At 40.0% G+C, this 16,932-nt stretch overlaps 1 protein-coding gene across 2 annotated transcripts in view; it reads left to right on the top strand.

Annotated features, from left to right (window-relative positions):
- Positions 1–235: 235 nt before the first annotated feature.
- SLC66A3 (solute carrier family 66 member 3) overlaps positions 236–16,932 on the top strand; it is a 35,736-nt gene continuing 19,039 nt past the window's right edge. For both annotated transcript variants that reach the window (XM_044663587.1, XM_044663586.1), the window contains exon 1: positions 236–426. In XM_044663587.1, coding sequence (XP_044519522.1) covers positions 281–426 — 146 coding nt within the window. In that variant the 5' untranslated portion in view covers positions 236–280. The remainder of the gene's footprint in view (positions 427–16,932) is intronic.

The raw sequence follows: 16,932 nt of genomic DNA, 5'->3' as shown, positions 1-16,932 counted from the left end.
AGGCGGGTAAGGAGTGAAGAGTGGGTTACACTCCCTTTGCAACTGCCCCAGAGCTTGCAGGGAAGGCGGCCTTCGGGGCGATCCACCACCTCAGCAGCTCCGTACTGGCTGTACTGGGCGGCTCCGGAGGGGCGGAGTCACAAGGGCGGGGGCTGGAGGACGGTACAGCGACCGACAAGAGGAAGGCGGAAGGAGACCAGGAACAGAAAGCTCATTTTCCTAAGTGGCGCGGGAGTGAAATCCTCGGACCCGGCGCGAAATCCTCGGACCCGGCGCAGCCATGGAGGCGGGGCTGCTCTTGCAATTCTGCAACTGGAGCACACTAGTAGTGTGCGTGGTCATCAAGTTCCCGCAGATCTTCGCCCTGTTTTCCGCCAAGAGTTCGCGGGGGGTCAGCCTGAAAAGTTTGCTTCTGGAGCTGACTGGGTAAGGATGGAGGGCAGATTCCCGGGACCAGGGGCGGCCGAGAGGTGCCCTTGGGTAGAGAACTCTTCCACGACTTTGAAGGGTTCGGCTTTTCCTGCTTTTCCCCTACTAGGAGCACTGGTTGGCAGACTTGGGCTCTGTTTAAGGTGGGGGGACCCTACAGTCAGAATTGTCCAAGAGTGGAATGTGCTGTCCCAAGTGGCAGTGAATTTTCGGTCACTGGAGGTCTTCTAGGGGAGATAGTTTATCCGTTTGAGATTGAAGGATAAGCATCATCCCCTCATTCTCCCCTGAACCCAGGGGGCGAAGAAGATGAGTCGGGGGCCCAGGAAGGAGAGAGCCTGAGGCACGGAGCCTGGGAGCAAGTCCTCCAATCTGCTGTTTGTGGGAGGTTCCCTGGAGCTAGTTCGAAAGTGGGTGATTCTGGGTGTGGCCAGCCGCTGCGTGCTCGCGCTGCTCAGCCTGTTCTGCTTCACTTAAACTTGAAGTTCTGGGTACTTGTGACAACTTATGGAGTATAGACCTGGTGATGCTAGTTATAGCTCTGGGAACTGATGAGTCATTTTACTTTAAGGATCTTCAGTTTAGGCATCCAGCAAATTATAGTTTCCATAGTAATTAATTTAATTCGCTTAAGTGCTTGGCAGATAGTAGGCGCTTAACAAATAGGTACTTTTTTGTTGTTATTGATGAATTGGGTGTATAAAGACAAAACCCAAACAACTTTGCTCGCTAGACTCTTACGTTCTATTTGGGGACTATTAACACATTTACAGAAAAGTCTTGGGCAACTCTTTTAATACTTTTGGGCCTCAGTTTCCTCATTTGTAAAATTGGAGGCTTAGACTAGATCAAAGTTCTAAACTTGGAGACTGTAGACTTGTGTTTGCTTCGTAAAATGTTTTGGTAATGGTAATTCGGCATTCTTTTGTAATCCTATATTTTAGCTTATGTATTTTAAAACTTTGAAAAGGGTTTCATCTGGCTTCAGCAGGTTGCAGAAGGGGGCATGGTACTGTAATAGTTAAAAGAGTGGTCGCCAATTTGTAATAATTAAAACTAAACTTATGAGGCTGTTAGTAGCTTTAACAATTTAGTTTAATTAAAATGGAGGTATAGTAAAAATAGGAAAACGTAGAAAGGAGGTAGAGAATTGTCTAGCCTTAACATCCTAGAGTCTGTCTTCAATAAAAGTCACCAACGTCCAAGTGTATCTGAATCTCAATCCTCTCCCCATTTCCTTTTGGATCTCAACTTATAAGAAGTATTCTTCTTCTACTAGCTCTTCCCCAGGAACCAATCACAGTTCCTCAATTTGCCTGGCACCACCCAGAGGGGGCAGTGCCTGTGGGATCAATTTCCTGTCTCATAGGGTGTTTGTACTTGCAATCAATGGTAAAGGGTCTTCAAGTTTCTGACTCATTACTTCAAAGGTTGCTCATTGATTTAAATTTAAAATAAAGGGAAGGGAAGTCCAAATCCCTGATTAATTAAATCAAAATACAAATTCCCTTCTCACCAAACTAAAAAGGTTTAAAATCTTTGGATTAGGTTGTCTCTGCAGTCTCTTACTCTGCATCTGTGGTATAAATAAATACAAAGTAATTTGTAAATACCAAGAGAGTTCTGGCTTTTGGGAAAGGGGAGGGAAGATGGCTTGAAAGAAGAGTATTTCTAGGAGATGGGGCTGAGGAGGCAAATGTATCCTTAGGGAATGCATGGAAGTGAGACCTGAGCATCAAGTTTGGTGAAAGAACATTAAGCCATCTTGATGGGAACACAGAGTCTCCAAAGAGGAGTAATCAATCAATAAATGTAAGTACTGCAGTGCCAGGCATTGTGCTAAATGCTGGGGTTGCAAAAGAGGCAAAAGACAGTCCCTTCCCTCAGGAACCTCATAACCTCATAATCATAAAGGAGTAGTCCATGAAATAAGGTCAGAAAGTTAGGTTGGAGCCATGATAGGGAATACTTCTCCATGTATTAGGTTTAGGAGATTGTATTTAGGGATCTCTCTGAGTAGGGAAATAACATGGCCAAAGTTGTATCCTAAGAGATTGCTTAGGGTCCTCTATAATTTATTTTCAACTGGTTCCACCTTGTTTCACGTTCCCTTTGCCCACTTTGCTAGCCAAATTGGACTACTACTCCCAGCTCCACATTTATTTCCCTATTTTTGTTTTCATACAAGTTGTTTCTTGCCCTTGGAATTTACATCCTCAACTGTGCCTTCCAGAATCATTTAAGATTCTTCTGATGCCACCACATCTTTCTTTGGAATCTTCCACGATTCGCCAAGTTGTTGGTATTTTCCTCCTCTTAAAAATTTCCTAGGCTACTTTTGATCTCTTTCTTGTTCTTTTCACTCATCAACTCCAGTGGATTCAATTATCATCTCTGCTGATGATTTTGAAATCTATTCATCCAGGCCTAATGTCTCTGCTAAGTTTCAATCTCTCATCTCCAATTGCCTTTTAGATATCTTGTCCTGGATGTCCCATAGATATCTTAAACTCATCATGTTCAAAACTAGACTCATTATGGCAAACTCTTCCTATTTAACTTCTCTATTACTGTTGAGGGCTCTTTCAGTCAACCAAGGTTCACGTACTAGGTGTCATACTCAAATCCTCATCATCTCTCATCCCCCAAATCCAAGATTTTGCCAAAGTTTGGTTTTACCTTATGACATGTCTTGAATATTACTCCTCTTTTCTGACATGTTTGCATGTTGTCTTCCCCCATAAGAAGACTGAGTTTCTTGAGAATGGTGGTTGCTTTTTGTTTTTGTATTTGTCTCCTTGTCTTAACACAGTTCCTGGTACTGTTGGACATGTCCTATAGACAGCTTAAACTCAACATGTCCACAATTGAACTTATTATCCCTCCTCACCCAATCCTTCCCTCTTCCAAAATTCCCCATTACTCTCAAGGCTACCACCATTATCCAATTCATCCAAGTCACCCAAGCTCGAAGCTCTGTTGCTATTCTCAGCTCCTCCATCTCACCTTCTGTATCTAATCTGTTGCTACATCCAGTTGTTTCTTTTTTCACATCTCTCATAAATGGCTCCTTTTCTCTACTTCCACAGCTATAAACTCGGTTATAGGTCCATATCACCTTATGTACACACTATTCTAATCACCTATTGGTTGGTTTCCCTGTGTTGTTTTCTCCCTACTCCAGTCCATTCTCCACTCTATTGCCAAAGTAATCATCCAAAAGGGAAAGTCTAAAGACCAGTTATTTTTTGTGATCTCCAGGATCATATATGTTTGGCTTTTGAAGCCCTTCACAGCCTGGTTCCTTCTTTCCTTTCCAGTCTTCTTACCCCTTATTATTGTCCACATTCTGCTTCCTGATTATGTCTTTTAATACTGCCTGTCCCCCTTCCTTCACACTTCTGCCTTCTGGCTTGCCTGACTTATTTTAAGATTCCGCACAATCCCACCTTCTGCAAAAGACCTTCTCCCCTCCCACCACCAATTGCTACCTACCTTCCCTCATAAATCACCTCCAAGTTACTTTGTAAATTTTTAAAAATCTTAAAAAAACAAACAAACAAAAAACAACCCTCAACTGTCTTTTGATACTAAGTATTGTTTCCAAGGCAGAAGAGTGGTAAAGGCTAGGCAGTTGGGGTTAAGTGACTTGCCTCTATACCCACACAGCTAAGAAGTGTCTGAGGTCATTCTTGAACCTGGGCCTTCCTGACTCCAAGTCCAATGCTCTACCCACTGTGCTTCCTAACTGCCCTGTTTCATATATATCTTGAATGTACATAGTTGTATCCTCCATTCGAATGTGAAAGGTAGGACCTGTTTTGGGTTTTTTAGTATCTCCAGGGCTTAGAGGGTGCTTTGCCCATAGAAGTGCTTCACAAATTGATGTTGACCTGTTTGAAGTCAGGGGTATTTAATTTTTGTTCACAGTGACTTACAAATAGTAGGTGCTTAATAAATAATTGTTGCATTGAATTGGACTGGAAGGATTATAGTTTCCTAGATCTAGAGAGAAAATGGGTCCAAGTCTAGGTTCATACCCCTCATTTTCCAGAAGAAGAAACTGAGACAAAAAGAGGTTAATTGACCTGTCCAGGGTCACAGGTAGTAAACAAGTTTTGATCTCAGATCTTTTTGACTTCAGGGACTGAACTCTTTCCACCATACCAGGAACATAGACTAATCTACATCCTCAAGGGGAAACTAAAACTAAGAGAGATAAAGTGACTTGCCACAATGTCACTTCAGTGACAGAAAAAGGTCTAACTATCAGGCCTTCTGGCCAGTGCTCTTTTCATCATAGCATCCCATCCCCCTGTCATTATTGTTGTTGTTCATTTGTTTTTCAATCTTGTCTGATTTCTCATGATCCCATCTGGAGTTTTCTTAAGAGATAATGGAGTGGTTTCCTTCTCCAGCTCATTTTGCTGATGAGGAAACCGAGTCAAGTAGGGTTAAGCAACTTACACAGCTAGTCTGAGACAAGATTTGAACCCAGGAAGATGAATTCTTCCTGATTCCAGGCCTGGCACTCTATCCACTCTGCCCTGAGCTGGCCCTAGTCAATAGGTACTGTTACTGCTAGTGCTGGGTGTCATAGGATATTTAAAGGTCTCCTGCCCTTGAGAAGCCAAGGACTTGATCTGGGGTGCAAGATACAGAAACATGAGGTATATCAGAGAATAAAAAATTCAAGGAAATCTATCAGCAATTCCTACCTACTTTCTGTGATACCTCTTCTAGCTGCTATTCTACAAGACCAACCTAGATGAGGCAACATGTTTGTAGCAGGAGGAGCCCCAGACTAAATCTTTGAGGGTTTCTGTGGGTTTGGGCAAATGGTTAATGGTGTCTTTGCTTGATTTTGTGTTTATAGCTCCAGTGACACACAGTACCTGACCGACAGCAGGTGCTTACTATTTGTGTGTTATATTGAGTTGAATATTTGAAAAGGGGAGATTTTTGTCCTTACCTCACAGTCGTTGTGAGATTTCAGTGAGCTAATGGAGTTGAGAATTCTTCATAAACTAACGACTTACGCAAAGCTTTTAAAAAATGAATAATAAATAGCATGATGTTATTTGGATCTTTTTAAAAGGTTTAAAAATGAATAATAAATATCTTAAAGTTATTTGCAACTGTGTCTCACCAATTTAGTTGTCCACTGGTAGAGATTGCTTTCTCATCTTTTCTGGGTTGCTCCATAAATCTTCCACTCCGAGTTATTTGTTCCTTTGGCTTGTGAATGCCTCCGGCCTCCCCATGTGCTTTTTAAGATATAGATATCATTGGAGAGGTGGGGTGGTGTCATTCTGTCCATTCATTTCTTGGGAGCTTTTACCAGAAGTCTAGAGGGAGAATAGGCATCCTAACAATAATAGCTCACTTTCCCCTCTTCCTATCTTTTTCTTTGGGGAAGAAGGGATAAAAGAGAAAGTCTTTAAAAAGATAAGATCCAGAGCAGGGAGGGAGCTTGTTTTTCCTTTGTCTCCCTAATTTTTGTTTGTTTGTTTTTTGGCAAAAATACAGGAATAATTTGGCATTTCCTTCTCCAGCTCACTTTACAGATAAGGAAACTGAGGCAAATAGTGTTAAGTGACAGGCCTAGCCCAGCTAGTAAGTGTCTGAGGCTAGATTTGAACTCTGGAAGATGAGTCTTCCTAACTCAAGGCCTGGCACTTTTCTGCATCACCTAGTTGTCCTTAGAGGGACCAGAGGCAAATCAGTTAGGCCCTCTGGGCCTCAGTTTCCTCATCTAAAAGAGATAAAAATTCTTCCCAGCTACTAATGTTTTCTGGGAATGAAAGTTGCTGGAAGTTATTAGTATGATGAGAATAATTACCAACAAATAACTCCTTTCTCAGAAAATGTGGGGCCTTTTTCTATTTCTGTCCTGGAAATTTGGTGGGATGAGTGCCCACCTTGCTCAGAAAAACACCTTTGAATCCCCCAGACCTGTTTTCACCCAGAGACCATTTCTACTGGGGCTCTTGAGGCTCACTTTGGTTCTGCCCAGAAAGAAAAATTGAAGGAAAATAGATTATATTTTGGGAAAAGAGGGAGGGGAATGGTGTAAAGAGTTTGGCCTTTTTTCATCCATAGCTTTGGGTGTTCTATATGATCAGCTGGAGATTTAATTATGAGTCCTAAGTGCTGCTGTTACTAAGGTGACTGCATCAAGCTAGACCATTGGTTCCCAAACTTTTTTGGCCTACCGCCCCCTTTCCAGAAAAAAATACTACTTAGCGCCCCCTGGAAATTATGAAACTATTTATTGAACTCAGAATAGAATGTACTACAAAAAAAAAATGTGGCCATCACTGCCACCCTGGATCGCTGCAGCACCCACCAAGGGGCGGAATTTTGGGAATCAAAGCCCACTTTGGGAATCACTGAGCTAGACCATAGGCTTTAGATCTAGAAGGGGCTCCGGGGCCACCTGATCTACCTGATTTGTTGTTCAGTCATATCTAACTCTTCGTGACCCCATTTGGGGTTTACTTACAAACGTATTGGAGTCATTTGCCATTTCCTTTTCCAGCTCATTTTATGTCTGAGGAAACTGAAGCAAACATGGTTAAGTGACTTGCTGAGGGTCACACAGCTAATGTCTGAGGCCAGCCTTGAACACAGATCTTCCCGACTCTAATCGCAGTACCACCCATCTATGGTTATAGAAGAAAGAACTGAAGGACGGAGAGGTAACTTACCCTAGGTCAGCAGTGTGCAGAGCCAAAAGTCAAAGCTTGGTCTTCTGATGCCAAATTTGAAAGTTCCACCAATAATCTGTTAGCATACCTACCTTCTACAACTCCACCAACATTGACTGTTGCCATTTTTTTGTCATTTTTGCCAGTTTTCAGAGTGTCAGATGAAACCTCAGAGTTTTGATTGCATTTTCCTTATTATTGATTTGGAGCATTTTTTCATGCACTTGTGAATACTTTTCAGTTCTTTTGAGAACTTTGTTCATATCCTTCGATTATTTTCTTGGGAAGGGCTATTAGTTTTATATTTATTAATTGTTTAAATCTATCAGATGCGAAATCCTCATCAGAAATTATATGCAAATTTTTTTTTTCCGTTTGGCCACTTCCCTTTTAATCCTAAATGTATTAATACTGTCTATAAAGCTTTTCAGTTTCAAGTAATCAAAGTTATCTATTTTCTTTTGTAGTTGCCTCTTTCTTGTTTGGCTAAGAGCAAGAGATTCATTCATCCATAAACTCCCTAAATCATCAGCTGAGGAAACTAAGGCCCAGAGAGGGCAAGTGATTTGCCCAGATTCTCAGTGTGTTAGTAACTAAACATGGACTTAGGGTCATAGGTTTAGAGCTAAAAGGGAACTTAGATATTACACTCTCATTTGATAGAGGAGGACCAGACCCAAAGAAATTATCACTTGGTTAAGGGCACATGATGGCAAAGCTGAGATTAGAATTAGTCTTCTGACTTCAAATCTAGAATTTTTCTTGTTATACCACCCCACTGGCTTTTATTTTATTTCTTGTCGTTTGTAACTATTTTCTTACTGAAAACTGAATTCATTGAAAAGTGGGAGGGTACGTCCTTTGTGAAGGTGGGGGCCATGTGTGTGATACATGGCATGCACTGCCATACTCAGTTGAGATTCTTGTTAGTTTTGATAGTTTTTTTTCCCCTTTATTTTATTCTTTGCTATATGGGATATCTCTGAATTGGAGAAAGCAAAGAGATATATTTGAAAATGAATGTGTTGCAAAAACCAAAGATGTCAATAAAAAGAAATAAAATTGGGAGGCTGTGAATGGTAAAAATGGCAACTTTTAATTCACCTATGGACTAGGATATATTTTCAGCTGTTTTGGATAAACCTGGGTTAATTAAATCCAATACCCAAATAAGCAGAGGAGCAGCTTCATTTCTAATCCTTTTTATTGGCAGTAGGAGCCAAACAATTGAGACTTTATGTAACTGGTAAATGAAGAAGGAATGGAAACTTTTTCTTCAATGTGCAGTGTTCACCTCTTTAAGCCAAATCCTTATTATTATTCAGCTCTCGGATTAAGGGACTTTTAAATTGTAGAAACTTAATTCATGGGTTTATTGCCTGATTCAGAAAATCTCACCTAAGCATCCTGGCTATCTCCCCTTTATACCTAGCCCTGTCCTGTAATCAGCACTCACTCCCCAGTTTATTAAGCCAGTTTATTAAGCTATTAGCCAGAAGGAGCCCCAAAGGACATAGTTTCTTTCTTTTAAAAAAATGCATTTAATTAATTAATTTAGAATATCTTTCCATGGTTACATGATTCATGTTCTTTCCTTCCCCTCCTAAGCCCCCCCCCATAGCCAACGAGCAATTCCACTGGATTTTGCATGTATCGTTGATCAAGATTTATTTCCATATTATTAATGTTTGCAATAGAGTGATTGTTTAGAGTCTACAGCCCCAATCATATCCCCATTGAACCATGTGATCAATCATATGTTTTCCTTTTGAGTTTCTGCTCCCACAGTTCTTCCTCTGAATGTGGATAGTATCTTTCTCATAAGTCCCTCAGAACTGTCCTGGGTCACTGCATTGCTGCTAGTAGAGAAGTCTATTACATTCAATTTTACCACAGTGTATCCGTCTCTGTGTACAATGTTCTCCTGGTTCTGCTCTTTTCACTCTGCATTAATTCCTAGAGGTTGTTCCAGTTCACATAGAAATCCTCTGGTTCATTATTCCTTTCAGCACAATAGTATTCCATCACCATCAGATACCACAGTTTGTTTAGCCATTCCCCAATCAATGGACTCCCCCTCTTACTTTCCAAATTTTTGCTACCACAAAGAATGCAGCTATAAATATTTTTGTACAAGTCTTTTTCCTTATTATATTTTGTATGGCTGGATCAAAGGACAGGCAGTCTTTTAGCACCCTTTGGGAATAGTTCCAAATTGCCCTTCAGAATGGTTAGAGCAATTCACAACTCCAATAGCAGTGTATTAGAGTCCCAATTTTGAGGCAATTTTTAAAAAATTTAATTTAATTTTTAAATTTTAATAAATTTTTATATAAGTTTTTCAAACTCATATGATCCATATTATTCCCTCCTCCTCCCAGAGCTGGCAAGCAATTTAGTCTGGGATATACATGTATTATTACACAAAACATATTTCCATGTTCATTTTTGCAAGGGAATAATCTTATAGAAACAAACCCCCAAATCATATACCCAAATAAACAAGTGATAAATCATGTTTTCATCTGTATTTCTACTCCAACAGTTCTTTCTCTGGAGGTGGATAGCATTCTTTCTCATAAGTCCTCTGAGGCAGAATTTTAACTCAGGTCTTCTCAACACCAGATCTAGCTCTATCCACTGTGCCACCTCTCCCCTGAAGAGGGCACCATGTCAAGGCAGCTGGCAAGTTGCCTTCACAGTTAAGCTCAAGACCTATTCTGGAGCCTGTCTACACAGCTTTGATAGGGAAAACCTCAATTATATTTCAGTGGAGGATAGGACTGGGGATTCTGTGGATGGTGACATGGCTTTATGAACTTCTAGGTAGTTGGAGAGGAATTCTATCAAAAATTCTTCTGATTTGGGTAGGATGTGGGTAGTCTCTGGAAGAGATTGTAGAACTTTGGAGTCAAGAATACCTGGGTTTAAATTCTTACCTCTGAAACTTACTTTATGGCCAAAGGAGAGTCATATAACCTCTACTAATACCTGTAGTAAAGTACCTACTTTAGGATTTGGTTATGAGATTCAAATGGGGGTAATGTTTTAGGCAGCCAGACCTTGTGAACAGGGCTCTAGGCCTGTAGTCAAGAAGACCTAGGTTGAACAATTGGAAAAACATTAATTGCTTATGGGTAGGATGAGCTAACATAATAAAAATGACCATCCTACCCAAATTAATATACTTATTCAGTGCCATACCTATCACCCTGCCAAGATACTTTTTTACTGAATTAGAAAAAATTATAACAAAGTTCATTTGGAAGAACAAAAGATCACGAATACCAAGGAAAATAATGAAAAAAAAAGAATGTGAAGGAAGGTAGGCTAGAAGTACCAGATCTTAAACTGTACTATAAAACAGTGGTCATCAAAACAATATGGTATTGGCTAAGAGACAGAAGGGAGGATCAGTGGAATAGACTTGGGGTAAGTGACATCAGCAAGATTGTATATGATAAACCCAAAGATCCTAGCTTTTGGGGCAAAAATCCACTATTTAACAAAAACTGCTGGGAAAATTGGAAAACAATATGAAACAGATTAGATTTAGATCAACATCTCACACCCTCCACCAAGATAAACTCAGAATGGGTGAATGACTTAAATATAAAGAAGAAAATTATAATTAATTAGACGAACATAAAATAGTTTACCTGTCAGATCTATGGGAAAGGAAAGATTTTAAGACCAAGCAAGAGATAGAGAATATTACAAAATGTAAAATGAATAATTTTGATTACATTAAATTAAAAAGTTTTGCCCAAACAAAACTAATGCAACCAAAATTAGAAGGGAAGCAACAAATTGGGGGGGAAATCTCTATAACAAAAACCTCTGTCAAAGGTCTAATTACTCAAATTTATAAGTAGCTAAATCAATTGTACAAAAAAATCAAGCCATTCCCCAATTGATAAATGGGCAAGGGACATGATGAGGCAATTTTCAGATAAAGAAATCAAAACTATTAATAAGCACATGAAAAAGCGTTCTAAATCTCTTATAATGAGAGAAATGCAAACCAAAGCAACTCTGAGGTACCACCTCACACCTAGCAGATTGGCTAATATGACAGCAAAGGAAAGTAATAAATGTTGTAGGGAATGTGGCAAAATTGGGATATTAATGTATTGCTGGTGGAGTTGTGAATTGATCCAACCATTTTGGAAGGCAATTTGGAACTATGCTCAAAGGGCTTTAAAAGACTGCCTGCCCTTTGATCCAGCCATAGCATTGCTGGGTTTGTACCCCAAAGAGATCAGAGGGAAAAAGACTTGTACAAAAATATTTAAAGCTGTACTCTTTGTGATGGCAAAAAATTGGAAAATGAGGGGATGCCCTTCAATTGGGGAATGGCTGAACAAATTGTGGTATCTGTTGGTGATGGAATACTATTGTGCTCAAAGGAATAGTGAACTGGAGGAATTCCATGTGAACTGGAATGACCTCCAGGAATTGATGCAGAGTGAAAGGAGCAGAACCAGGAGAACATTGTACACAGAGATGGATACACTGTGGTAAAATCGAATGTAATGGACTTCTCTACTAGCAGCAATGCAATGATTCAGGACAGTTCTGAGTGACATATGAGAAAGAACACTATCCACATTCAGAGGAAGAACTGGGGGACTAGAAACACGGAAGAAAAACAATTGCTTGATATCACATGATTTGATGGGGATATGATTGGGGATATAGGCTCTAAATGATCACCCTAGTGCAAATATTAATAAAATGGAAATAAGTCTGCATCAATGACACATGTAAAACCCAGTGGAATTGTTCAGTGCCTAGGGGAGGGGGGTGGAAGGAGGGGAAGGGAAGAATATGAATCATGTAACCATGGAAAAGTATTCTAAATTAATTAATTAAATAAAATTAATTAAAAAAAAGACCTAGGTTGAGAATGTATGTCTGACAATAGCTATGTAAGCATGTCAACTCATTTTTCTCAGCCTCAGTTTCCTCACTTGTGAAATGGGGAGAACCAACTTCACTGGGTTGTTGATAGGCTCAAGTGAGAAAAAGTCTATAAAACAGACATTTAAAACTTTAAAACACTATGTAAATACCAGTTGTTACAGTCTCAGTAATAATAATAAGAAATTCTAGACAAGGGTTCTGGAGACCTCGATTCTCTTACAGCTGTTCCTGAAGTTTTCACTAACTTTTTCTCTGTGGGCCTCAGTTTCTTCATCTTTAAAATGAGGGAGTTGAACAATTTCAATACTTACTTAGGCTCTTTCAGGACTTACTATCTGACTTAATTATACTATGAAATCCCAAGAGTTAAAAATCATAGTAAAATCTCTGCCTATGCTAATGAAATTGTATGTTAAGAAAAAAAATATATGAATGGCTTTGTACTTAACAGAGTCACAAAATGTTTAAACTGGAGGTCAATTGGAAGGAGGGTATCCAATAGGAGAGTGGACATGGTGAAGACCAGAGGGGGTGCAACCATGTGGGAGAAGATGTGACAGCTGTCTGAGACCCCCTCCTAACCAGAAGGTATGGAAGGAGCTTTCCTCACAACAGCTGAGGGAGGAGAGTTAGGGAGGTGGAGTGATTTTTTTTCCAGGGGACAAACAATACCTAAATGTTTAGGTCACAATTTGAATCCAGGTCCTCTGTCTTCAGGAGCAGTTGCTTTTTCCAGCACAGTGTTAAAAAACAAAACCCTGATTTGTGAGTTAATACAAGAAAAAACTATTCTTAAATGAAAATATAAATCTGGCTGTGCCTTTTCTCTGTCTCCCTCTACTCCTTTCTTCTGGTATTCTGTTAATACATTATTAAGCCTGTAAAGTATCCACCATTTTGAGGTATGTTTTTTTGGAACAGTGGTAGTTAGCCTTTGCAAAAGCCTGTTTTTCCAGCTTAAATGACCAGGTTGGACTAAAGGATTGGCCCCTTGCCTTCTTCTTCACTCAGGTTTCAAAGTTCTTCTGTCCCACCTTCCCATGAGGACGATGGCAGGAATGATGCAAGAAGCACTCTTGGACCCACTGACTGAAGTGAACACCACCTTATGTACTCCCACATACCCCAGGTCAAGGCATCCTGAAAGATATTTGAGAAACAGAATGCAGGTGGTATAGTGGAACTAGGTATCTGGAGACCAGAGTTTAGATCTGATTCACTAATAACTATAGTGGTACAGTAGAAAGAACAGTGGCCTTGGAGTCAGGGGACCTGGCCTCAAATCTTACCTACGGCAATTGTTATTTGTGTGACAATGAGCTACTCACTTGATCTCCTTAGTCTGAGTTTCCTCATCTGTAAAATAAATTGGTTGGATGACAGCATCAATGACAAGGATGATGACTAATACTTGGGGTGTATGGTGGGGTTTTCAGGCAGGATTAGATCCCTAGTTTGAGGGCTTGCCTTCCTCCCTTCCTCCCTTCCACTCTTCTACTCCTCCACTCTTCTACCCTTCCTCTCTTCCACTTCACTTTCTGCCTTTGAATTGGTACTAAGTATCAGTTCTAAGCCAGAAGAGCAGTAAGGGCTAGGTAACTGGTATCAAGTGACTTGCCTAGGATCACATAGCTAGGAAGTGTCTGAGGCCAGATTTGAACCCAAGACCTCCCATCTCCAGACCTGACTATCCACTGTCTAACCCTTTTAAGGTCTGCTTACCTCCTTTTGTGTCCACCTGTCACCCAGCTCTCACCTAGTTCCAAAAATCTGTAGCATGCGCAGCAGCCACATTCTGATAAATTATCTGGGCAGATGGGCCAAACCAGCTTGAGGGAAACCAAAAGGTCTCAAACCCATCAGTGACTTCAAGTGTGTGAAGATTTTTCCCCAAGGAAACAAGTGGAGGATAATTTGTTTCAATGGCCTTTGAAAGCTGCTGAAGCAGTGGCTATGAAGCACTTCAAGCTTGGCAAGACTTCAAAGATGCCAAGGCCGTCCACTGTATCCTAGGCCGTCACTAGTCATCCTGACTTTTGTCTTGCCCCTAGACTTTGATGACTCTGGAAGAGAGAGTGAGACCGGTGACTTTATGTAACTCTGCCACACTTAAATCCCTTCAAGTCAAGACATCATTTGTGATGTCACTGATTCTTTTAAAAAATGAAGGATGAACAACAACAACTACTACTAGTTATAACTTCCAAAGTGCCTTATGGTGGGGGCAGCTGGGTAGCTCAGTGGATTGAGAGCCAGGCCTAGAGATGGGAGGTCCTAAGTTCAAATCTGGTCTCAGACACTTCCCAGCTGTGTGACCTTGGGCAAGTCACTTGACCCCCATTGCCTACTCTTACCACTCTTCCACCAAGGAACTAATACACAGAAGTTAAGGGTTTAAAATATATATATATATATATAAATAAAAAAGTGCTTTATGGTTTGCAAAGTCATATATCTCACAAGAAGCTTGTATGGTAGATACTGTTATTCTGAATTTACAGATAAATAAAGAGGCTAAGAGATTAAATTACTTGCTTAGGGTCACACAGATAAATATCTGAGACAGGAATGAAGCCCAGATTTTCCTGGACTAGATGACTGTTAAGGTCCCTTGTAGCTCTTAAGATCTGTGAATCCAGCTGTGTGATTTTTAGGCAAGTCCTTTTCCCCCATCTGGGCATCATTTTTCTCCATCTGTATAATGAAGGGGCCATAGTAGATAATCTTCTAAAGGTCCCTTATAACTCTTAACACTGTAGAATTTTATGTTCTGAATTCCAATTAGAGGAACATAAAATTGTATGTGCACGTGCGCCTGTGTATATGTTGTAAAAAGGAATCCTTTATTCCTTTTTTTTAATTTAACAGGGGACCTGGAGGTCCTCTTACCATAGAGATGTGTAGAGATTAACCAGCCCACAGTGACAGGAAGGAGGAACAATAGAGATAGGAAGTGAGGTAGAGAAGGATGGGATTAAAAGGGGGCCAGTGCCAGTTGGTTGGTCTGTCAGTTGCTGACAGGGCTGTCAGTTGCTGGGAAGTTGGTTGGCTACTGGGAGTGTGTTGTGTTAGTGGTTGGCTTTTAGTTGCTGGAATATAAGGGTGGGCCTGAGTTTACTGGGAGGGCTTTGGGGCTTTAGCCTTTAGAGGGCTTTTTGGCCTTTGGTTTGGGCTGTTAGGTTTTTTTCTTTCTTGAACTTTTTGGAAGGTGGCTGGTCTTTGTTGACAGACCTAATTGGGATTGGATTAAACACTGATTGGGTTGGTTTTGATTAGGCTGGATTGGGTTGGAACTTTGTGGGGTGGTTGTTATTAGCGGTAGTTATAGGCAGTTATAGGTAGAAATAGACAGTTTTATGTAGTAATTATAGGTAGTTATAGGATAACTAGTATCGACATTAAGAAATTTTCTTTCTCTACCTCTTTCCTATATTCATTTTACTGTATTCTTTTACTATCTCTAATTTAATTAAACTAAATTGTTAATTGTTAAAAGCTGCTAGAAGTTTTCTTTGGCTTAAAGGGATAATGTTAATTTACAACTCTGCTATATTCTCATTAAAACTTAAATTATTAAAAGCTGCTCTCTTATTTTGTCAAAACTCCTAATTTAACCCTTACAGTGTGTATATGTGTATGTGTATGTATAAAGACTTCATCATATATATGTATGTATTCATATATGTGTGTGTATATATTCCAAAAACCTTAGTACATTTTTAAGCTTTTAAGGCATATATATTATATATAAGCATAGTTAGATTAGCATATTAAACATTTATAAATATAAAAAGGTTATTCAAAAAGTCTTAGTATAGTTTTAAGCTTTAATAGATAACCAGTGAGTAGCCTATAATCTTTCTATCTCTGTCCATCTATCTGTCTGTCTGTCTGTTCACCTAACTACATATGTACCTATCTAGCTATCTGTCTCTGTCTGTATCTATCCATCTATTGAGACGTCTTTTGTATGGGTGCAAACATATAGTATAATCTCTACTGTTTGTTGTTTTGGGTTTTTTTTCTGGAAGGAAGAAAATACCACCAATTTCATTTAAGAAAAAAAACCAACTCTGTAGGAGTAAGGGTGGAGTGGTAATGGCTATCCAGACTGTTCTTTAACCTTTGGTCCACCTGTGGGTGTGACTGATGGGATTTCCAAGTGCTTTAGATGTAGGTACTTTAGCTTCACTAGCACCATATGAGATAGGTAGGGCATGCCTTAGATTCCAGGTTTAGAGGTAGATTTCAAGTTGAAAGGGACTTATAGGTCATCTAGTCCAAACCTATTCAATTCAGTAAGGACCTAAATGCTGAGATTAAAAAAAGACAAAAACTGGGGCTCATCTTGTTCCCTAGGAGTTTGCATTCTACTGGGGATAGGCAGGAGAGATAGGTACCAGATGATATAAAGTTGTACACAGATAACTATGTATACTAAGTATTCAAAAAGCAATTACAAAGTAATTTGGGGGGGGGGTGGCAGCTAGGTGGTTTAGTGGATTGAGAGCCAGACCTAGAGATGGGAAGTCCTGGGTTCAAATGTGACCTCAGACACTTCCTAGCTGTGTGACCCTGGGCCAGTCATTTCACCCTCATTGCCTAGCCCTTAACTGCTCTTCTGCCTTGTAACCAATACTTAGTATTGTTCCTAAAACAAGAAGATTAAAATTTAAATAAACAAAACAAAGTAATTGGAGAAGGGGAGGGGGCCTGCACCAAGGCTTGAAGAGAATTGGGGATTCCAAGAAACAGCAAGAGGCCACTATAGTCATGAGGGACAGTTAGGCAAAGAACCTCATATGTATATATAATTGAAGGAAAAAAGCATATATTAGGTGTTTTCTATGTGTCAGACACTGTGCTG

Source organism: Gracilinanus agilis, chromosome 2, assembly GCF_016433145.1.
Source record: "Gracilinanus agilis isolate LMUSP501 chromosome 2, AgileGrace, whole genome shotgun sequence".
In the NCBI taxonomy this organism is placed as follows: domain Eukaryota; kingdom Metazoa; phylum Chordata; class Mammalia; order Didelphimorphia; family Didelphidae; genus Gracilinanus; species Gracilinanus agilis.
This window is presented reverse-complemented; position numbering and strand designations above follow the sequence as displayed.